Genomic DNA, 23,755 nt, shown 5'->3' with positions numbered 1-23,755 from the left:
TCCGAGCTGTCAGCACAGAGCCCTACGCAGGGCTCGAACCCACAAACCGTGAGATCATGACCTGAGCCAAAGTCGGATGCTTAACCGACTGAGCCACCCAGGCGCCCCAAGGAGTTTTAAACGACCAATTTTAAGTTACTGGATACTGCTAATTAGAGACTCTTAATTATTATATGAAATAGGTCCTGTATCATCTCCTGCCTAGGAACATCTCGTCATCCCTGAACCCTACTTTCACATGGCCTTATGCATAGTAAGGGGTGTGTGACTTTGCCAAGTCGCTGGGATTCTGAACCTCAATTTTCTCATCTGAGAAATGAAGATAATCAGATCTGCGGTACCTAAGCCACACCTGAGTATTAAAGGGGAATCACAGCTCTCAAAACAGAGGGAAAGAAACGTGCTCCCACATGTGAAGCAGTACAATCATTAATAATAAAATGGAATTTATGGAATCACTCAAATCCAGACCTATGGCTCTCCTATGATTCATTACTGGGTAATTAGCAAGGCTTTTATTGCACAATGTCTGAAATCCCAAGTGAATAGGGCAGCTGTGAACAAAGCCCAGTAGACATCTATTAGTGGGGCAATAAAAAACCAAGAGGTGTATTTTAACAATTCCTGGGAATGTCTCTATTCTGCTTTACACACCAGAGCAGCACAACACAGATTTAAGGCAAGACAGTGGGGGGGTGGGGGGGTGGAAAGCACCATCTCCAAAAGCAGACTGCCTGGGTTCCAATCCCGGTTCTCCCACGTATTAGCTAGGTGACCTAGGGTAAGACACTGAAATTCTCGGCACATCAGTTTCCTCACCTATAAAATGGAGATCATAGCAGGGTAAACAGGATCAAATGTGTAAGTATGTGGAAGTGATTTAACCACCCTCAAAGAGATGCTGCGTGGATTAAGTAGGTAAATGTATGTTCAGCATTTAGTGAAGTGCTTGGTACGTTGTAAGTGCTCAATCGATAATAGTTAATATTGTTAGCCTTCCATTAAATCATAGACCAGGTGCAATAGAAATCAGTGATTCTTTTCAGGAAAATTTGGAGATGAGGGTTGCCTGGGTGGCTTGGTCCATTAAACGTCCCACAGTCTCACCTCAGGTCTTAATCTCAGAGTCATGTGTTTAAGCCCTGCATTGGGCTCCATGTTGGGCATGGAGCCTACTTAAAAAAGAAGAGAAAAGAAAAGAAAATTTGGGGAAGAAACTCCACCTCCACAATGTGTGTTTCATTGGAACTTGACATGGAGAGAAGCCCCTCCTTCAGCAGTGAATTTAGCTAAGAAATGTAACAGAGAGGCTCCAGCCAAATGGAATGGTCTAGGACTGTGGCCCAGCCTATCAAATCTTACTACCACATCTCAGGACAAGACGGAGTTATATTGCTAAATCCAGCAAAGCTTCCTTATTTCAAGCTGTCTGTAGTTCTGCCATGGACAGTTCCCCCAATTCCCAGGGAAACTCACTCTGGAAAGTGTGCTCAGCCCTTCCTCTTTACTGAGACACACACTCTGACCCAAATGGTGACCATGGACATTCCGTGCCAGGATCCGGGAACGTGCTTCTGAAATAGTGTTTGTCTGTTCAATTCCTCCCTCCTATGGTGCCACATGAAACAGAATGGAGCCTGCGAACAACCTGGTCACGTTCCTAGACTACTGAATTGCCAGCTCCTCCAACCAATGGTCACCAATTGGATTCACCTGAAATGTTTCTAGAAGCTGAGCTTTTCTCTCCAGGTCCACTGTTTCATTGTCTCCTGGCTTGGTCTTGTGGCTTCCATTCAGATCCTTTGACCAGCTTCCAAAGTTATCTCCCTAAAAACCACATCAAGTCATGTACTCCGCCATTATAAGTCTCTCGTCGGGGGTGCCTGAGTGGCCCAGTTAGTTAAGCATCTGACTCTTGATCTCAGCCCAGGTCTTGATCTCAGGGTGTTGAGTTTAAGCCCTGCATTCGGCTCTGCGCTGGGTGCAAAGCCTACTTAAAAAAATGTTTTGGGGCACCTGGGTGGCTCAGTTGGTCAAGCATCTGAATTCGGCTCAGATCACGATCTTGCAGTTCGTGGGTTCTAGTCCCACATCGGGATCTGTGCTGATGGCTCAGAGCCTGGAGATTGCTTCAGATTCTGTCTCTCTCTCTCTGCCCCTCCCCTGCTCACACTCTGTCTTTCAAAAATAAATAAACATTAAGAAAAAAATTTTAAAAAGTGTTTCACGGCACTCAAACTCTTCAGCAAGGCATTTAAGGCCTTTTGCAGTCTGGCTGGACCCACCTGCTCAGCCACGCCTCCTGTTGGTACCTTTTCCATAATCCTCCCATGCCCTCATTAGTCTATTCAGCATAGTGCCAACTACAGTTACTGAGCACTGGCTTGTGCCTCGGACTGTGCCTGGTGCTGGATATATGAGGATGAATAATAGCCAGTCCATGCCCTCAAGGCATTCACAGTTTCAGCCTTATTTGGTATGACTGGTACAGTGCTGAATGCATGATGTCAATTATGACATTTCATCCGCACTGCAGTTCAGGGGGTGGCATTATTATGATTCTCCATTTTAAAGATAAATAAACTGAGGGTTGGAGAGGTTAAGCAACTTCTCAGGCTCACCCAGCTGGTCAGGGGTGGGGTCGGGATTTGCACCCAGGTCCGCGTGATGCAGAGCCAGGATATCTGAGCACTGCCTGATGATTCTTCCCATGGCCTTTCCCCTCATCCTGCAGCCTACCATCTTGGTTGGGCACCTGCTACCGTACTTGGTCTGGCTCCCATGTTGAGACTACTGGCCTGTCTGTGAGGAACTGACAGTCTCCGATGGCAGCTAAGGCTTCCCAAGAACCTAGTTAGGACAGCAAGCTGGCTCTGGTCCTCTCCCTCTTGCCCCCACTCTCCCTGGATTTGGCACCTCACCCTTCACACTGTGTTGAAGTTACCTGCTAGATACTTCAGGGGACTGGGTTGATGATGAGTGAGCAGAAACAGAGATATTAAGGAAGGACAGGCTTCAAGGGTGGCCACTGTTATTAGGTTAGTAATAACAGTTCTCACATATGCTCAGTCCTGACAGCCTTCAAAACACTGACACCTCATTTTGTGCTCACAAACACCCTCTGAGGAAGCAGGGCAAACATCACAGTCTTCGTTTAACAGGCAAGAACACAAAAGCTCAGAGAAGTCCAGTGACTTGCCCAAGATCACACAGCTAAGTGGTGAAAGACTCAAGACCAGTCCCTCACTCTTCTGACTGATGGGTAGTGGTCTTTCAGGCCTCAGTTTGAAAATCACCTGAAATTAATTAATTGCCATTGGACACACCCTCGTGACCCCTGATACTATTAAGACATAATGAAGTATCTATAGCTGCTTCAACGAGTTTTGTAAAATTAGAAAATCAAAATAATCCTCAACAATTTCAAAGGTAGACATGCTATCCAGACCTTTGAAGAAAAAAAGGACCTTTATAATAATGAAGGCCAACTTGTATGTAATATTTATATGCCAGGCACAGCTCAAAGTAACTTATGAAAATCAATCCTCACAACAACCTATAAGTAAACACTGTTATCATCCCCATTTTACAGATGGGAAAACTGAGGCACAAAGAGGTTAAATACAGGCCACACAGTCTGTGAAAAAGAGGAAACAGCTGGGCACCTTCAGGGGGTGACTGACCTATCCCAGGCAGATGGTCATGCCAACCATTGTGGGCCCTCCATGCTCCATCCTGCATCTGGATGTGGCCCTACCTACTGTCCTGTAAGGCTGCCTGCTCCAGGAAGCTGTGTTCTCATCAATTGTATGAAGGGAAACACTGGGCAAAGGCTGTGAATCCAATGACAGAGTAAAGAGAAATGAACCAGGAAGAAAGAAGCTCATGAGAGCCCTGACACCTGGCCCTCCTGCGTTTATCATTTTCTCAACACTACCTACAGAAGCCTAGCTGACAACCATGGTAACAGGGTCACGTCTATGGTACCTTGTCTCCGAAGAAGGGTACGGCCGTGCACGCCCTGGCCTCGGCTCCCAGGACGGCTGCACTCAGCTCCTCTTAGCCTGTCAAGTCTATTACTGAGACTCAGCAGGGATCCCCGGGAATGTCCTGTGGCACTGCCGTCTGCATTCTAAAGACACGATGATGTCCCTGGAGACTAGGAGACCATCCTCCCACGCTATGGAGTGGTCACGAAGGCTAACTTTTTCATTCCGCCTCTTTCCTTGGCATTAAATGAATTCTGGTCACACACACGCGGTGTGAGATGCGACACGGGCAGCTCTCTCCTCTCCAACACTGCAGTGTCCCTGGGTTGCGAGGGCAGAAGGACTGCGGTAACAAAGAGGCAGTTCCACCCCGCTGGCTTCCTGTGATAAAGGAGCTTTGCAAATCAAAGTGCGGAGCTCAGCCTCATTGAGGGAGAAAACAACCAGAGCTACCACACACAAGTGAATTCAGTCTTCTCCTGGAACATAAATTGGCTTGATTTTCAAAATCGGCCACGTATCTCTTCAAGCACAATTCACCAGGTAGGAACATAAAAGGGGCTATGAAAACCCACAAACATGAATCTCTTCCAGCTCCAAACAGCTTTCAAGCCAGAAGGTACACTGAAATCGTGTGCTGCCCCACTCACCTCAGCAAATTAATAAAATTTTGGCTTAATCTGTAACACAGAGTTGCCATTTACAATCTCAGTATGGCATGTTTTGCATTCCTGGACTCGGCTGCAGTTAGATTCTGGTAATTACTGTTATGTCTGGAAGGCTCAGGTTGTAACTAAGCTAAGATGGAAATGAAAGACCCCTTCTTGGAACAGTTTTATTTGTCACTGCTTGGGCGATGGCCAACACTGTGCTGCATCTGGAAAGCGGGTGCCCTTTGTGTCAACAGAAACAGAACAACATTCTTTGGAGTTTGGCTCTTTGGCAGACAGAGCGTCTAATCAAACTGCAGCTTTGCAACAGGTGAATTAGTTTAACAAACGATAAAATTCAATTGATTTCTTTTGCTGAAGCAAGGTGTGATCGTCCAGAAAGAACCAGGCATGCATGACTGCTGGCAAGGACTATCTCCATGACCTGCATTCCAATGGAATGAAAATTCCTTTTGCTGTTTCATTCCTGCACAGGTGGACAAAGCTCAGAAGTTCAGCGATGGAGGAAGAGTCTACCTGCCAAATCTCAGGGCTCAGGAAGGGGTATAATGTGGAAAGAGCCCAAAGACACAGCTATGGGCTTGAGTCGCTCCTTTTGCTGCTAGTTATGTGACTTTGGACAAATCCCCACAGCCTCTCTTTCCTTAGCCTTCTCAACAGTAATGTGAAAATAATAAAACCTGCCCTGACTATGATCTACCTTATAGGGCTGCTGTGATGAGCAGACGAGGTCACAGACCCAGAAGAACCCAGCAAATTGTAAGGCATTATTTAAAGATCAGGTATTACAGATTACTGTACTTCCCTCGAGGGGATATCATGAAGGGAGCTATGTGACTGGAAAATTAGCGCTGGGAGTTTCCTCAGTCCACTCCCCTCCCCGTCACCAGAGGTGTGGAGGCTGTGCAGGGTGCACGGGCTCCCGGCCAGCCTCCAGTTGAGCCACCGAACCAGCGTGTGATGACTGCCCGGCCAAGACTCTGCAGCTTGCCCATCATGGCAGCCTTCGAAGATAAGTCACTCCGGTCAATGGAAGAAGGAAAATTTTGAGAGTCTCATGTGTCCAGAAGAGCCCTGCATTAGGAGCCAAAAGCCCTGGTTCTACCATCAGTTCTGCTACTTACAAACTGTGTGATCTTAGAGCTACTTCTCTGGAAAAGGACAATGTCAGATTAGATGGCCTCCACAGCCCCTTTCAGGTCTATCCAGCTCCTAATTTTCTGTGTCTCAGTTTCCTCACCTGCAAAACAATGGCTCTTCCTTAAAGCATTGCTATGAGGATGGGAGCTGCTGTATGTAAAGCCATCAGACGGCTCAGAGAGAGAGCATTATTAGGTAAGCATTAGCTATCGTGGCCTGACGATAAACACAAATGGTGCACAATGATGGGAGTATACTGAAAAACACTGAATTGTACACTTAAAAATGGTTAAGGTGGTAGATTTTATGTTATGTATTATTTACTATAATTTCTTTAAAAATCTGAATAAATAAAGGGTCTCCTTCAAGACAGGGCTTGTCAGAATGTTTCTGAAGGTACTTGCAATGACCTCAAAAGCTACCACTTCCCGCACCTTTGCTCTCTGAGGCAGGTTCATCATGGTGTCCGGCTTGAAGTCGTTCTTGTTCTTCCGGCAGAGCACAGCAGTGATGATGATGATGATGACCGTGACCACAGCAATGGGTGCCAGCACTGCTGCGATGATCCACAGGTTGTTGGGTGGATTCTTCACCACGGCTGTGGGAAAAGCAGAAGGAGGCACGTGACAAGGGGCACCAGAAGGGGGAAAGCAGCCCCCACACCCTTGGTCCCCAAGTCATGAGATGGTGAAGAGGGTTTGGGATCAGAAAGGCCCTTGCCTTGGGCAAGTTATTCAAGGTCTCTGAGTCTCAATTTTCCTCGTATGTAAAACGGGATTATCACTTTGTAAGGCACCAGAGAGACGGGGGTGTATGTGGGGCTTTGGTGTGGTCCCTACTAGGTGCTCAATAAATGCTAGCCTTCACTATTCTTAAGAGAAAGAGGAAGATGGATTGGTATCAATTTTCCCCAAAAGTAATGTCTATGAATCCAAAGAGAAGAGAGAAAGTCTAAGGGTCAGAGTTGGATTACAGGCAGGAGGCAAGGCTACAGAGAAATGACTCTAAATACTGTAGTGAAGCCACCCTCCAAGTGAGCAATGAATAAACATAGCTGAGTGGGTGGATCTAACCCCTCCATGGGCTGGCTGGGGAAGCTTGGAAATGCCTTGGTGTAATCATAAGGATCAGGCTGCTCTCAAAGCCAGAGTAAAAAGTAACCAAAGCTATTGTCAGCAGGAAGAATGTGTTATTAGAAGAGTAGGTGCCTCTATGGGAGTGGGGTTGGAATTAATTAACCTGCAAAGGGCAACAGGGTAATGGTCATGCTCTATATCAGGATAGGGGTTAGGGTCACACAGGTGTATACATTTGTCAAAACTCATCAAACGGTATACTTAAGATATGTACATTTTATTCTGTGTAAATTTTACCTAAAACATCATAAACAAGTATTGAATTCTAGGCAACAATACGCATGTTGAAGTGTTTACAGTTGAAGTCTGCTGATGTTTGCAACTTACTTTGAAATGCATCAAGAAAAAACAAGTTGGATGAATGGCTGGATGGAAGGACAGGGAGATAAATATGTGATAATGAAAGCATAGTAAAATGCTAATTGTGGAATCTAGGTGGTGGGGACACAGGTGTTCACCATACAGTTCTTTCAGCTTTTTGTTATGTTGGGTTAGGAAGATGTAAGAAAAAAGAAAAAGCCCTTGACATGAAATGGATGAGTCTCCCCTATGCTCACTGGCAGGGAAGCCTGGAAGATACTTCTGTCCAGTCAAAAAGATTAATATGTTCTTAGAACCAGAGTAAAGAAAACAGTAACCAAAACAATTGTCTAGAAAAATAATTACTGGAAGGGAGTGGGCTTATAGGAAATCTAGAAAAGAGAGCCAAAGGGCAGGCAAGAACTTGTCCATGTCAGAGGAATGTGCCCCAACTGGCAGACGCAGGTAATCCAGCCGGGACAGGTCTATCGTGGTGAACAAGATGGCTGCAACTGGCTGTTTCGGTTTAGTGATACTGTCCATCAATCCTAGCCAAGTTCTCTGTTCTCCTATACCCTAGATGATCTCATAGACTCATGGCTTTAAATACCATCTGTGTTCATGTATAGATCTCCAACCAGGACCACTACCCTGAACTCTAGATTCCTATATCCAACTGCCATGGATGCCATTTGAGATTCGCCAACTCAAATTTCCAACTGGGTACTTAAGAGATATCTCAAATTTATCATGTTCAGAACCCAACTCTCAATTTTCCCCCAAACCTGCTCTTGTGATAGTCCAATAAATTGCAACTCCTTCCTTCCAGTTGCTCAAGGCAATAACTTTGCCACTGATGTTGGCCCTTCTCTTTTATTCTTATCCAACTTCCTATTCATTGGCAAACCCTGTCATCTCCATCTTCCAAATAAATCCACAATCTGTTCACTTCTTTCTATTGCTACACCCACTGTGGTCCAACCTACCAACATCTCTCATTTGAATTACTGCAATGGCTTCCTACCTTGTCCCTTGTCCTCTATAGACCATTTGCAACACAACAGCTGGAGTGATCCTTTAGAAACTCAGATCACAACACTCCTCTGCTCAAAACCTTCCAGAGGCCCCCACTCCCCTCAGAGTAAGGGCCAGAGTCCTTATAGTTTCTAGAAGTCCGTAAGTAATCTGCTTTTCCAACCACCCTGGTTACTTCTCTGGCCTTACCGCCCACTGCTCTTCCCTTAACTCACTCTCTTCCAGCCTATCAGCCTCCTACTGTTCCTCAAATGCGCTGGACATGCTCCTCTCTCAGGGCCTTTGCACCAGCTTATTCTTACAGTTAGAATGCTCTTCACCTAGATATACATGGCTCCCTCCCTTACTTCTTTCAGGGCTCTAAACAAGTGTCACTATATCTACTCTCTATCAGATAGCAATCCCTGACCCTGGCATTCTCCATCCCCCTTGTCCCCTACTTAATTTTTCTCTAAAGCAGTGCCTCTCAAACTTGAATGTGCATGCTAATTGCCTGGGAATCTTGTTCAAATGTACGATTCTGATTCTGTGAATTGGGGTGAGGCCTGAGATTTTGCCTTTCTAACAAGCTCTGGGTGGTGCTCATGCAGCAGGCCCCCAGGCCACACATGGAATGGTAAGGCTCCAAAGCAAGGCATTACCATCTGACATGATACATATGTATTTGTTTCATCATCTGTCTCAGCTCCTCCACGAAAAGGTACACTCCAAGAGAGCAGGGAGGTTTTTTGTCTCTTGTTCACTGCTATGCTCCCAGGGCCTAGAACAGGGCTTTGTACACAGTAGGTGCTCAATTAAAAGTCAAATGAAGGTACAGATGAACTACCATTTTCCCTGTTGCAACTCAGCTCCCCATATAGGTTTTCATATGGCAAAAAGTAATGGCCAGTTAAAGAAGTCCCATCTCTTTGGTAGTTCTAGCCTGTATTTTAAATTAATATACTACCAGTCTGGTTACATATCAATCCCTTATAGGTCCGGTTAACATAAGTTGGTCTTCCTGATGCTGCTGAACTCTGAGGGCTACTAGACCCACAAAGCTGAGGACAAGGCTCTGGAATAATTTAGAGACCCCACTGGTAAGTGCCACACGGTGAGTCAGCTGGTCTTTTCTCTCTGACTTTAACCACCCTTTCTGACTTCAGTTGGTAACTTATTAGCCAAGATCTGCCTCTCATCAAGCAGCACTTGGATTTGGAGTTCTATTAGGACAAAAAAGGCTTCTTTTCCGTAGTTTTTAATCAATCGGTGATTAATCACATTATTAACTTCTGAAAACAGCTCATTAGATAATGTGCCTCTGGTGACATCAAACATTTAATTGCCACTGCTTTTAGCGATTTAGTATTTATATGTGAGTTTTATGCCACTAACATTCTTTAAAACTTAAGGGTTTCTATGAAAAAAAATAATATGCCTCTTTTGCCTATGCTATTCTATCCTGATGAAGAAAAATGTATAGTGTATCAGAACATGATACCCTAAATAAATATCTCATTAGCAAGACTTAATATTTACATGTGTTCTGCTTTTACTTTGTTTTATTGTTTTGGTGTATATGTATGTTCCTTCCTGGTGCAGTATATAAAATCCTTTCACCTCTATTTAAATGGAAAGAATATATTTATCTTAGGTAAATTAGTAAATTCCTTTAATGGTCAAAGAGATACTAAAGTTAGGTCAACTGAAATCACTCAAATCTAATGTATTCATTGGCATAGTGATCTAAAACTGCAAGTCATGTACAGAACAGGCATGAATGGTTATTTAATTTGCAAGAACTTCAATACAGAAAGGATAAGAAAGGTGGGGGGACAACATGTTCTGACCTTCTGCTGTGCCTTAGGCACTGGGATAGGTTCTTTGCCCAGGTGCTATTCTTACTCTCAATTTGCAGGTGAGGAAACTGAGCCACGGGGAGGTTAGACATTTTTATGAAAAGTCACCACTCTGAAATACAGTTTGTCAGTTCTAATTAACACACAAGCCTGGAGGTGTTGTGTATGTGTGTGTGTGTGTGTGTGTGTGTGTATGCAGGGGAGGGGCTGGCTCAGGGCCCAGGCACTGGGGAGTACTCAGTCCATGTCAATCTCCTGCCCAACATTCCTGTAGCTCTCATTCCACTCAGGGTGCAGCCCTTGGGGCTCTAGTAACTGTGACCCCTCACCTGCACCCTGACCTCCTGGCTGCTACTCTCTTCCATCAGTGACACCCTTGCTGGGTCTCAAACCCTCCCCCTCTGCCTGGAACCTTGTCCCTAGGTAGCCTCAGGCAGTCACTCACTGATCTTCTTAACCCCCAGACATTTAAAATCATGGCCATTGAGGGCACTGGGTGGCTCAGTTGGCTGAGTGTCCAACTAACTCTTGGTTCAGCTCAGGTCATGATCATAAAATTCATGAGACTGAGCCCTGCATTGGGCTCTGTGCTGGGATTCTTGCTCTCCCTCTCTTCCTGCCCCTCCCCCACTTGTGCACGTGCTGTCTCTCTCTCTCTCTCAAAATAGATAAATAAACTTTAATAAAATAAAATAAAATCATGACCATTATTTCCTTGATACTCCCTGGCCTTCCCTGCTTAATTTTTCTCCATGGCACTTATTAGCATCTAACATATTGCTTACTTATTTTGCTTATTTGATCTGCTACTCACGAATGTAAGCTCTGTGAAGGCAGGGGGTTTGTCTCCAGTGCCAGGACAGCACCAGGCACATAATAGGTGCTCAAAAATATTTGTCAGAAGAATGAATGAACACAAATTTCCTTTGCCAAAGGATCAGTCTCTCACTTTCTTAAAGTGACATTTTTTGAAATAATGTCTGACGGCCATGTAAGGTATACCACTCTGGTTAACTTCAGTGTGGGGAGAATTTTCCCTACTCCACCAGCTGGGTCACTGCTCTGAAGGGCCCCTCACTCCAGATCCTGCAAACGGAGCAGAAGAAAACCTCTGTCGGACATGCGGCCACTTCTGTAGCAGTCATTACTGTCCCGTTACTCAGAGGGGATGTGAGTCAAGGGGGCAGTGCATGCAGGGCACTGCAAGGTAGCCCCAGTGATTTAGAAAATACTGGAACCCACAGAACGTTAACACTCTCCCTTCAGAGGGACAAGCTGTTCGTTCAACACCGTGACTCTACATTTAAGGTGCCGACCTCAGATTCACATTGCAGGCTGATTTCAAAACTATTAAGGGAAAGTGAGATTTAAGACATCTTTGCTTCTCTTCTTCTTCATTGGTCTTCACTTCCCCCTCATTTGATCCTGAGCATGGAGGCATTTCCCAGGGTCTGTCCTCCAGCTCTGCACTCTCCTTGAATGTTCTCTGGGAATTTATTTCTAACCTGTATATACAACATTCTCAAAACCTATCATGTAACTTTAGCCTCTCTCCTGAGATCTAGCCTTGACCTCCCAAAACGTTCCTGAACTCCACCCCTGAGTCCCAACAACACCCCCTCCATAACCCATAACACCCCCTCAGTATCTGAATAGCGGCCCTTAATATCTCATCACTTTAACCTCAACATGGCCCAAAGTGAATCAATTACCTTCTCCCTTCCAGAAATGCTTTCCCTTCCAATCCCCTTCCTATTTTCATCACTAGCACACTTTCTCTGAATTACAGGGGTTCCTAATCTTCAAGTCACCTTTCCTTCTTCAGTCTCTCTTCCCTTCAGTCCTTCTACCTTATAGATGACTTATAAGACATTCAGTGGATCATTTACAAAGCACTCAGTAGGTGCCCCAGGAGTGTACAAAGCCCCTTACATGCAATACTTATCTTGTTTCACCCTCCAAGTAGCTCTGTGAGGTCAGGGCTTTTTTATATTCTCATTTTACAGATGAGGAAAATGAAGGTTAGAGAGGGTCTTTTTTTTTTTTTTTTTTTTTTCCTGGAGCTCCAAAGTCAGACAGTGGAAGAGGTGGGGCATGAATCCAGGCCTGCCATGTTGCAAAGACTCTGCTCTTAAGTGCTCACCTATGGTGTCTTCAACCACATGCCTCACCCAGGGCCTGGCAGAGACATTTAGCAAAGGTCAGTCCTTCGCTCTCACAAGAACAGAGCCAGGCAGTAGCTGGAGCTGGATATTCAAAGATGAATGAGATGTGGTACCTGCTTTCAGGGAGTTTATGAGGGACAGAGAGCAAAAACAACTCGTTGGTCCCACGTGATAAAGGCAGTGGAAGCGTCTGGCACTAAGGGAGATGGGGTCAGGGATGGCTTCAGAGGACCAGGGAACGTGAAGAATGAATCCTCCTGTATGGCTGAAGCATGAAGTAGGAAGGAGAGCAAAATGGGCAGTATGATTGGAACAGTAGCCTGGAGAGCAGGTTGTGAAGAGACCTGAACATTTGTTAAGTACCTGTTGTGAAGGGCTCAGAAGATCCACTTTGAGAAGTTCAGATTTTATTCTGTGAACAATGGAGACCCACCAATTTTTTTGTTTAATGGAGTAGATGTGAGATCAGAATCTGTGTATTAGGACAACCCTAATTACAGTATGGACAGGACATTAATAGCAGAGTGTCTGAGGTTGAGTCATTTGGAAAGAACCAGCAAAGCCCCAGAAGAGATAACAGTGAAATGGAGAAAAGGACACACATTTATTTGTGAGTTATTAGACAGGAATGGAGAGGACCAAGTGGCCGTGAAGGCAACAGAGAAGTGCCATTGAGGGACAGCCGCTTTGCAGGCAGGCATAGTCGCCTCCCAACTCTCATTTCCAGAAAGCTCTATGCACCTTCTAGTCTGATACAATCTGTCTCTCCTGCCCACGCTCTCAAACTTTCCACTGTTTCCCATCAACCACCATTGGCAAAGCCCCCAGAGCCTCAACCCTTCCTCCTGATGCTCGATTCACTTTTTTGCTGTAAATAAAGCCAGCTCCCCTTTCCTGCCCCTTCCCAAGTACCATAAGGCCTGTATTAGAAGTGAGGAGGTCAAAGAACCAAATGGTTAGCACTGAGGATGGATTGGGGACAGGAGAGGCGATGGAGAGGAAGAGACAATGAATCAGGTTTAAGTCTCCAGTGAATTATGGGGGACAGCAGGGCGTTTGGAGGAGACTGCAGTGAGGGGGAGGCAGCTTCGAAGGATCGGGATTTTGAGAGACTAGAAGAAATGGTTTGCACACAGCAGTGAAGCCTGAGGAGGGAAGACGTGACAATCTTAAGGTATTTCTCTAATCAGCTGGCAGATTCTCAGTGGATACTGTTGCACCCTTGCTCAAACACCCCCCACACAACCTCAGCCTCACCTGCCAACCTCACCTCATTCTGTCCCAAGAGAGCAGAAACAATGACAGAAAATGTCCTCAGGCTTCCATTACTGAATGGCTACCTGACCAGCACCCACATCCCTGGACTCTGCTTAACCTCCCAGTGCAAAAGGATGAGCTGCTCCTGCTCCTCCTTGTCCACTTAAGGACTTGTCCATTTAAGGACTTCACTCCAAGACAGTTTGTGTCTCTCTCTTCTGCATCGTCTATTTCTCCCTATTACAGTAACACATCAATATTCAGCTGTGCCCCAGTATCTCCCATGTGCCTCTCCAGTAACTGCACCATTAATTTCTCCCCTTTGCTGTCACTACTTCCCCAGCCCCATCCTCCCCTCAATCCACGCTAGCTAAGCATCGGCACCAACTCTGCCTGGAAAACACTCCTACCAAAGTCACCAACAATCTCTACCTTACCAAATCCAGTTAATCTCTGCCCTTATAGCACAGCAGAAGTTGACACAGCAGCTCACTTCCTTCCAGTACATTCCTTTCTTTGCTTATTTCTGGACCCCACTCTCCTGGGCTTCCTCCCGTCTTCCTGGCCACTCCTTCTCAGTGTCCTTTGCTGGCCCCAGCTCTTTCCTCATGTGGATTACCCAGCTATACTCATGGCTAATCTGGTTAAGTTCACCTGCTCCCTTAGTTCCGTCACCTGTGTTGATGAATCTGGGGTCCTAGCTCCTGAGCTCTGCATAGATGTCTTTTAGATATCTCAAACCTAACATGTCCCAACCAAACTCTCAATTCCACCTCCCCACTCTTGCTCTAGCCCCAGTAAACCTCCTTCTTTCCTGCATCTTCTGCATCTCAACAAATGACACTACAACCAGCACTCAAGCAAACACGTAGGAGTCACCCTTGATTCCTCTGACCCTCACCTCCTCCTGCCACACACAGAATCCATTATTTTGCCCTATCAACTCTGTCCCTCAAAATATGCCAAATCCATACACTTGTCTGGTCTCTACCTCTACCCCTACCACCTTCACCTCTCGCCTGGGCACCTGTCATGCTTTTCACTCCTTCCTCTATAATTTATTCTCTACCTGGAGAGGGGGAAAGAGCTGAGAATGGAAACCTGGGGGATTCACATAAAGAGGATGCAGCAAAACCAATGGAGCAAGTAGCTGACCTGACCAGAGATGGGGACAGAGCCCACAGGGAGGGAAGCAGAGAGGAACAAAAGACGAGAATCTGGCTTTAAAATATCATTTCAAAGACAAGATTGCACAGGATGACCATGGTTTCTAGGCAAAGGTGTGTCTGTGAGAATCTGTTGGCCAAGGAGGAGTGAATCTGCATCAATGTGGAAGCCACACTCACCACAGATGGAAGGCAAGAGATGAGCAGAAGAGGAAAACCATGAACCAGGCATCAGGTTCTTAAGGAGCATGGACACCAACTAGGAAATCAATGGGAGATGACCTTCCATCCCCTGATGCTCAGCGGGCTACCAAATCTAAAATGTCTACCACATGGTCTCTTATCTTCATCACCGCCCCCATCCTCGTTTTCTTTACAGACCTCGTTTGGGTCCCCAACGCCGGGGCCACTGCAGAGCCTCCTCACTAGTCCTGCTGCTCTTATCCTGGACACTGCTGACAGGTTATCCTCCCTAAATACTGGGTAGTTCTAATGACACTACTCCCGCATATAGAAGTCTTCAGTAGCTCCCCACAGCCTACTGTATTATGTATGATCTACTTCTCCCACCATCCAAGGCCCCAGTCTCCCAAGCAAAACCCTTTCTGAGCTCATCAACTCTTCCTTACGTGTCTGCTCTCCAGGCAACTCAAACCCCTTGTTTTTCAAGCATGTCTGGCACTTTTTGCCTCCCTTCCTTTTCTCGTGTTTCTCCCTCTTTCTGGAATATATACCTTTCCTCTCCTCCTGCTGAAATCTTAGTAGCATGTGATACAGTTGAGAACACATACTTGAAGTCAGATAGATCCAGATTCAAATCCTGGTGATCCAAGTACCAGTTCTGTGATATTGAGCAAGTTAGTTAACTTTCCTGAGCCTAGGTTTCCTCATCTGGAATTTGGAGCTGAATAAAGATGCTCCAAAGAGAGGAGAAAGTGAGAAAATCCATGTAAGGCAACAAGCATAGTACCTGCCACAGAGGAGGCAACTATTGTTTTTAATACCTTTTCTCTGTTCTTTCTTTCTTGATGGCCCTTCAGAGCAAACTGTCCCTCTGCTGAGCACTGGATCATTCTGCCTCCTCACTGCACTTACCCGCTTTCTGCTCCTTTATATCCTCATTAATTCCTTCTCTGCTCCTTAAAGGCAGTGACCAGGTCTAACCACTTCTGTATGTCCGCCAGCACCGAGAACAGTTCATGCAGGACTCTATAAATGCTTATTGAATCAAATTATCTTTAATTCCCCAGAAGACAATATAATCTCAGCCGTGGTGATTTTTCTAGCTGTGCACAGGACTATGGTGAGGAGGAAGAGTGGGTAGGACTAGGGACAAAGCAATATCATTATCATCATCCTAGCATCCAAAACATATCCCTTACCCAAAACCTACTGCTTCAAACAACACAGGAAATAGCTGACTGATTTAAGAACCTTCTAGAACACAAAATATGTTTAGGTCTGGGTCCATTAACGTGAGTTTGGGGAATCACTTTAATTTGCAGGAAACATTTAATGGCATTAAAAAATAATGAATGCAAAGACTATCCCCTTACGGTCAGCTTGCAGAAGGACAACATGATGCAGGGTCAAGGCCATCCTTTGGGAGTCAATGGTGCTCAGGATCTTGGCAGCTGCGGTCCCCAGCAATGGCTTCCCGTTGTACAGGGTGTAGTAAGTCAGCTCCGCCGGGTCCTTGGGTCCCGGCACCCGTTGCATCTTTACCATCTTTCGGAAAAAGAGAGGCCATGTTTACAGGGCATCTTGTACCGACCCTGCAATCACCTGGGCGATCAGCAGGCTCTCTCCTGATTGCTGAAGCCTTCGGTGCCTAATTGGACCCACAACGTATTTTTTAGAGCTCAACCTTTGTGTACCTCCCCATCACCAGCATCCCAAGAAGCGCTGCTATTGCTGGAAAGGGAGACAGGGAGGAGAAAAAGGTTCTGAAAATATGAACATCTGGAAAGAACAGCTTGAGACTGGAGAAGAAACGCTGAAATGGTGATGTCTTCCAGCCTCCAGAGAACTCTGGCCTCATTTGAAAATAGGCCTGCACATTAATTCAGGGCATGTTAGGTTATTCTCAAACAAGATTTCTAATTTCAAACTCCTGCAATTGCCAGAGAGGGAAAAAAAAAATGAACTTATATGTCTGCAATTCAAAAGATCTCTGATAAAAGCAGTACTTGGAGACTCAAAGTTCTTTTTTCTAAAATAACCTTTGTTGCTTTTTCTCCCTGGACAAGTTATACATATTCACTACAGAAAGTGTGAGAATACAGAAAGCCATCAAGAAATGAAATAAAATAAAAACAATTTCCAATCCCTCTACCACAAGCTAATTACTATTATCGTGGAGCATTTGCTTCTGTTCATTGCTGGTTTTCCACACAAACCTTTTATTTAGTATTTTACAAAGCTATTTATCACACTCTCTATCTAGAATCATACACTGCTATTTTTACTTACATCCTTAAATGACCTTAAATATAACAAAAGCATAAATGGTAATTTCTACACAGCATTCTGATGCACACCTCATAAACTTATTTAGCAAATCACTTATTGTTAAACAAATTGCTACTCATTTTTCAGTACTGTAGCTAATTGATTGTTATTATAAATACACAAAACATAAATTTTTATACATAATGTTCTGTCCTATGCATGCCTCATAAACTCAACAAACACTTCATTTTTGAATGGTTACTTTGTTATCAAGTTTTCACTACTATAATTAACAACTGATAAACATTATAGTATAGTATTTTCCAAAGTGTATATTACAGATTATGAGCTTCATAGGATATTAAAAGGTATGGCAGAAATGTTTACAGCAATATTGGTCACAAGAGCAAAAACTCTGAAAATTCAAAAGTCACTAACAGTAGGATGGATTAATGAGCTAATGGTATAGTCACGCAATGAAATATTATAGAGTAGTATAAATAAACTATGTCTATTTGTATCAATATGGGTGAATAAAAAAGCCTGATAAGAAACAAATCACTGAATATAAAATTCAAAAACAGGCAAAACCAAATGATGTACTCTTTAGGGATACATACACACATGGATGGTAAAATCTATACAGAAAATTTAGGCATGACTTAAAACAAAATTCAGAAGCACACTCAACTCTGATAGAAAGGAAGGGAGTAGGTATAATCAGAGAAGACACATAAAAGGCTTCTGGGGTAAGGTAAGGGTAATTTACTTTGGGTTGTGATTTCTTTTTATTGGTGTTCTTTGAAGTCTACATGTCTTTATACTCCTTTGTACGTATGCTATACATAACAATTAAAAATAGGTATTACTACAGCCCAATAAAAAATGGGTTTAAAAAAATCTGACCAGATACTATCTGAATAGCCAATAAGCATATACAAAATGCTCAGTGGAGAAAAAAGGCATTGCTATCACCCAGCAGAATGACTGAAATAAGGGCTGACAATACCAAGTGTTGATGAGGGTGTGGAGTAACTGGAACTCTACATCTGGATGGTGGGAGTGTAAAATGGTAAACTTTGGGAAAAGGTCTAGCAGTTTGTCACAGAGCTAACATACACCAACGCTATGAACCAGCAACTCCACTCCCACATACTCAAGAGAAATGAAAATATATGGCTACAGAAAGATTTGTAGAAGAATGGGCATAGCAGCTTTGTTTAAAGTAGCTGAAAACTGGAAAAAGTCTGGGTGTCCATCAACAGAAGGGTGGTTAAATAAACTGTAGTCTATTCATACAAGGGAATATTATTCAGCAATAAAAAGGAATAAGCTCCTGCATAACACAACGTGATGAACCCAAAAAACACTACATGGAGTCAAAAAAGCTTTATACAAAAGAGAATATACTTCCATTTATATGAAGCTCTAGAACAGACCAAACTGATCTGTGCTATGGAAATGAATATGTTACCAAATATAAAATAGTAACATAGCACACTGCTAATTTTAGAACCTAGATGGTGAATTTGTTGTGTTCACTATAAAACTTCTTTCTGTGGGCTTAAAAATGTTCATAATAAAATGTCGGAGAAATATATTACTAAAAACAAGGGTCTTATCAGCATTTAAATTTCCAAACTAGTATGTTGGCCAAAATTAAGGAATTTCTTTACTACAGGTCTTTTTAGAGGCTTTGGTATGCCAACAGGCCTTGGGAATCTTCAAGAAGGGGCTACACGATGAATCCTTGCCAAACTGATATGGCCACAGAGCCTCTTTGCCCCAAGGCACCTTATAGGACCATTTTTCTGGATGCTCTCTGAAAGACACTGCCCTCACTTTCTGGTCTTTGTGTTCACCTCTATTCTCCTCAAAACGTATTTCCAGGAGTAAGTTTGTGACCATACAAGAGGTACTTGTCTAAATTGCTCACCACAAAGGTCATACCCACTTACGGTGTTTGAAAGTACCCATTTCACTTCATGCTCACCAACCCTGGATAGTACCATCATAAATCTTTGGTAGGTGAAAACGATATCTTGTGGTAGTTAAAACTTGCATTATTTTGATGACAAGTGGAGTTAAACATTAAAAATTGTTTATTGGTCATATGTATTTCTTCTTCAGACTCAATTTTTCAGATACATTCACTAGAGGAACATCTTTAAATTCCAGACATACAAGTTTCCATCTTCATGAAGGTGGCTCATCTTTTAAAATTATTTGAGCCCAGAAGAAAGGCCTCTGGGTGGAAGGATTATGTAAGCTATGTAAGAGCAAATTTTATTTGGGAAACTTGGCCACGGCATTCCTGTCCCTCAAAGGAGAGGAGGTAAGGACAGTGTTAGTACAACCAGGTAGAAGGTGAATGCGCATTCAAATATTTGATACCTTCACTCAATTTCAATTTCAATTCTTACGAAGATTCCTCCAAGGGTTATGTTACCACTTCTATAAATTAGGATTTGCAGAAACAAATCCCTACTCACTTCACTCAGACTTCCCAGGCAGCTATGGAGCCAATCACATTGACTACACAGAAGAAACGAGGAAAGAATATCTTGGTGGGCTGTTTTATACATGTAGAATGGATTAGGTTTCTTAGGTTTACAAAAAACACCAGGATTATATGGTCGTTCTTTCTCTCCCTTCAGCTGAGGCAAATCCCATTTCACTGTCTGAGTCCCAACGACTTCCTTTCTCTTATTTGGAGAAGTGTGAATTATAGGGCTCACATGGACCCTAGAGAGGGTAAACCATAAACCTGGCACAAGAAATAAACCATCACTTTACCTGGTCACAGGCTGTCACAGACCACAAAGACTTAGAATGAAAGCAGCATCTAAGAGGACAAGGGGCCAAATTCACCAACTGTGAATGGAGGACCTAGAATCTCCCTCAAGGGATGATGCTTGTCTCAGGCAAGGAAGTGTGGTCCAGAAAATGAGTTGTTTGTACTTTCAAACTCCCGAGGACACAATCTGCAGACAGACTGGAGTAATGCCTATAATTTTCTATAAAACGCTTCCTCTCTTAGACATGGTAATATCAAGCATGTGTGTTTGCATTAAGTTACACCCTAGATGTGGCAATTGCCAATCACGAGTTCACACTCTAGGGGCAGTTTGCTCAATTCCAACTAGGAAGCCCACACTCCGGAGGCAGCCGCCAGGAGTGCTTCTATACTTTGACATCTTGCTCAACAGAGCTTTGTTAATTAGCATAACAAATGTTAGCAATGGGTTCCCAGTTTTGGTGAAATTAGTGGTATTCAAGATACACGGATTGGCTAGAATGCTAGATGGTTCCCACTCTTGCTCGAATTGAATAAAGAATCAAGAAAGAAGCTTGGAGCCTCTAACCTTGGGGATGGTCATTGTGTCTGTAGAGTTCCCCCTGAAGCAGACTGAGAAGAGCTGAATCCTTGTAGATGGATTATTTGGGAAGTGCATGGAACTGACCGGAGGGTGAAGAGGTGATTCAGGGGGTGGAAGGGAACTAGTGAGAGGTACATTATTCATCTAGTTACCACTGTGGGCAGCTAAAAAAGCTTAATTCTATGGGAAATATCTGGCAATTACTGAAAACATACATTTCAGAATTCTCATAGCCACAAAGCAAGAGAGTTGCTGTATTCACACCCCCACCGCTAGTTAATTCCCAGGCACTTCCAGCCAGCCACGGCATCGACAAAGTGGGTTCTGGCATCTCAAGAATGGCCCTTCAATAAAGGTTCAGCAGTGGCTGTTGGAAGCCCAGTAGCATTCAGTAGAAATGGGAAGGGGATTTGGGCAATGCATCAATAGTGTCTGCTACAGCTCTCTCGCCTGAATCCCCGTGTGGTCACCTGACCATTATAAACATGGAGGGCTCTGTTTGTTGAGACTGACTAAAGAAGGCTAACAGACTCCTGCAGCTGGAATATTGATTGGTGCATCTGCCATCCATAGGAGTTGTGGCAAGAGATCTGAAGGTCCCGAGCTCTGGGACTCCATCTAGTCTCCAGAACAGGTTGGGGAGTAGAAAGTCTATGCTTGCTTACTAATCACTTTTGTCTAATAAATATGTGCACGTGTGCAGAATTTGTTCTGAAACCTTACAGTCTAGCAGTAATACAGGAGAGTAGCTAACTCTCACCCTCCTCCACGACTTTGATGCTTAGGACCATGAACCCCCCAAACCTAAGAGTAGTGTTGATTACGTGGCTTGACTAGTCAGTGTGCAGGGCAGGCGCTCGTCTGCACACAGCATGGTTTACTGAGTCTCAGCATACTCCCGTACATTTATTACAAGACCCCAGTGGTTTAGTACACATACACACCCACCTGCACGGTGTAGCTTCCCAAGGTAGTGGCCCGTTTAAACCGTCGGCCTTGCTGCTGGGACATCATGAATAGCTGGGCCAGGCGCTGCTCCATGACCCGGGCGAAGCTCTGGTTGTGCAGGCCCACCAGCGAATTGTCCACGCCCTGTAGCACTGTGGATGCAGAAGGCAGAGGGGCTGCTCAGGGGACAGGCTCCCCGTGGATCAAGAAACCACAACCACCACCACCCCTGCACCAGCCACTAAGGGCCATGGGCCCTATCTCATGTTAGGACTTGGCCTTCCTTACCTCAGTCTACCTTCACAAGATCCCCAGGAGTTAGGGATCACTGTCCACACATTATAGATGCTGAAAAGTTATATGACTTGCCTAAGGGCACACAGCTAGTAACAAGCAAAGTCAGGGTTCAGACCCATGCTTATGTAACTCCAATGCCTGGGCTCTCTCCTCCACAAGCTGTGACATGTTTAATGCTGCTGCATTTAATCCAAACCTCATTTAAGATGTTATGTGTTGTTAGAGACCATATGGGAATACAGCATAGCTGCAGGTATGACTAATTGTTTTTTTTTTTTTTTTTTTTTTTACTGGTTCCCACTCAGAAGCCCTGGCTCAGGGCTATCTTTATTATATTTTCCCTTCTCAGCAGCTTTGATAGGGAAGCTGAGCTCCATCCTGCAACCCAGCCCCTTATACATAGAAAAGCCACCCTGTTCAGTGTCCTTGTCTCTCTCTCCTCTATCGGGTCCTTTTGGGACCCACCTCTAAAGTGGCCCAGGGCCTCTCAGGTACCATCCCATTCGAGAGCAGAACTGTGTAATAAAAAGAGTGGGTTCTGTTTCTGTGCTGGTGCTTGCCAGTTGGACTTCCGGCAAGCCTCTGGCCCTTTCTGAGTCCAAGTCCTTCTCTGCAAAAAGGGAGTAAGAAAGTCGGTATCACAGCACATCTATCCTTATAGGCTGTAAGGTTGAAATGAGACAAGATGTATAAAACAGCTTATTACAGTGCCTGGTGCGTAGAAGGGAAATGAAGCCCCTCTTTCCATCCTTCCTCCACTGCTCTTTCATCCATACCCAGGGCTATCTGGGTAGCTGAGGCGTTAATGATAGAATTCCAGGCTACTGCAAGGAGGAGGACCACAAGGAACACCAGGGCCATCCTGGGCCTGAAACAGTCACCTACCACGGGAACAACTTCCTTTGACCCTCTCCCCCCGAAGAAAGCCCAGTCCTTCTTCCAAGTCCCTTGGGAAACACACTTAACCCCAAACACGCAAATACTGCCTCCAAACACAGTCACCCCTGAAATCAAAAATGTTTAAAAAACTTCTCATCTTTTCAAAGAGATGAAAACTTATCATGGGCTGGGAATGTAATACAAGACTTTTCATGTAACAGAGTTTGTACTACCATAGTCCAGCCAAGGGCCATCAAGACCACCCATCTACAGGGATATGGAAATAGTCTGAATATAAAGAATGAGCTGTTGTTATGAGTACATTCTGTATGGGGCCAGAACAAGTGACTGATGACAACACGATACAGAGAATGATGTTGAAACCGATCAAGAGAAACATAAAACCCACAGCTGAGTCTCAGAAATTACTTCTTTGAAGCCACAAATGCTAAATAATCCCTACGGAGGGTATAAAGCAGCTCTCTTTCCAGGGCCCTTGTGAGGGACTCTCAGCTCATCTGTCAGCAGAATTCCTGCAAAGATAAAACACGCCTGCACTGCTCCTTCTGCGGCGGGTCCCCAAGAGGCCCCTTGGAATCCCTCCTGACGAGCTGTCAGGCTGAGGAATGGCCGCCTACCTCCTGGCCCCAGATAGCAGAACCCTCGTTCTTACTGCTTCAAAGATGATCCTCTAGTAAAATTATAAAACCACTGTTGAAAAACTACTTCTAAGTTGGCCTCTCCTGACTACCAGACAAGGGTAAGAGTGGGCACACAGGACAGTCAAAGGGCATCATCACGGATTACTTTAAGGGAAGCCCAGTGATGATGCAAGGACAGACATCAAAGAAAGGGATGGTCAAAGCCTCCAGGTGATGAAAAAGCTCCAGAAATAGATAGTGGTGATGGCTACAACAACACTGTGAACGAACTTAATACCACTGAATTGTACACTTAAAAATGGTGAAAATAGTACATTGCATGTTATGTTTATTTTACCCCAATTTTTTTAATTGAGGGAGAATAAAAACAAACCACAATCTTCAGGGCACTGCAGGTGGCTGTGGGAACCTCCCAAAGAGTTAGATGGAACCCACAACTGG

The 23,755-nt window shown here is 44.4% G+C and overlaps 1 protein-coding gene across 1 annotated transcript in view; it reads right to left on the bottom strand.

The window, feature by feature from the left end:
- Positions 1-23,755, bottom strand: part of KIAA1549L (KIAA1549 like) — a 116,229-nt gene that overhangs the window by 68,465 nt on the left and 24,009 nt on the right. Inside the window, exons 8-10 of the mRNA XM_047072033.1 lie at positions 21,477-21,628; positions 16,254-16,425; positions 6,235-6,398 (exon numbers count right to left, since the gene is read on the bottom strand). Coding sequence (XP_046927989.1) covers positions 6,235-6,398; positions 16,254-16,425; positions 21,477-21,628 — 488 coding nt within the window. The remainder of the gene's footprint in view (positions 1-6,234; positions 6,399-16,253; positions 16,426-21,476; positions 21,629-23,755) is intronic.

This window comes from Lynx rufus, unplaced genomic scaffold, assembly GCF_022079265.1.
Source record: "Lynx rufus isolate CCGP_SWC_20201006 ecotype Redwood Valley unplaced genomic scaffold, mLynRuf1.p SCAF_9, whole genome shotgun sequence".
Lineage (NCBI taxonomy): Eukaryota > Metazoa > Chordata > Mammalia > Carnivora > Felidae > Lynx > Lynx rufus.
This window is presented reverse-complemented; position numbering and strand designations above follow the sequence as displayed.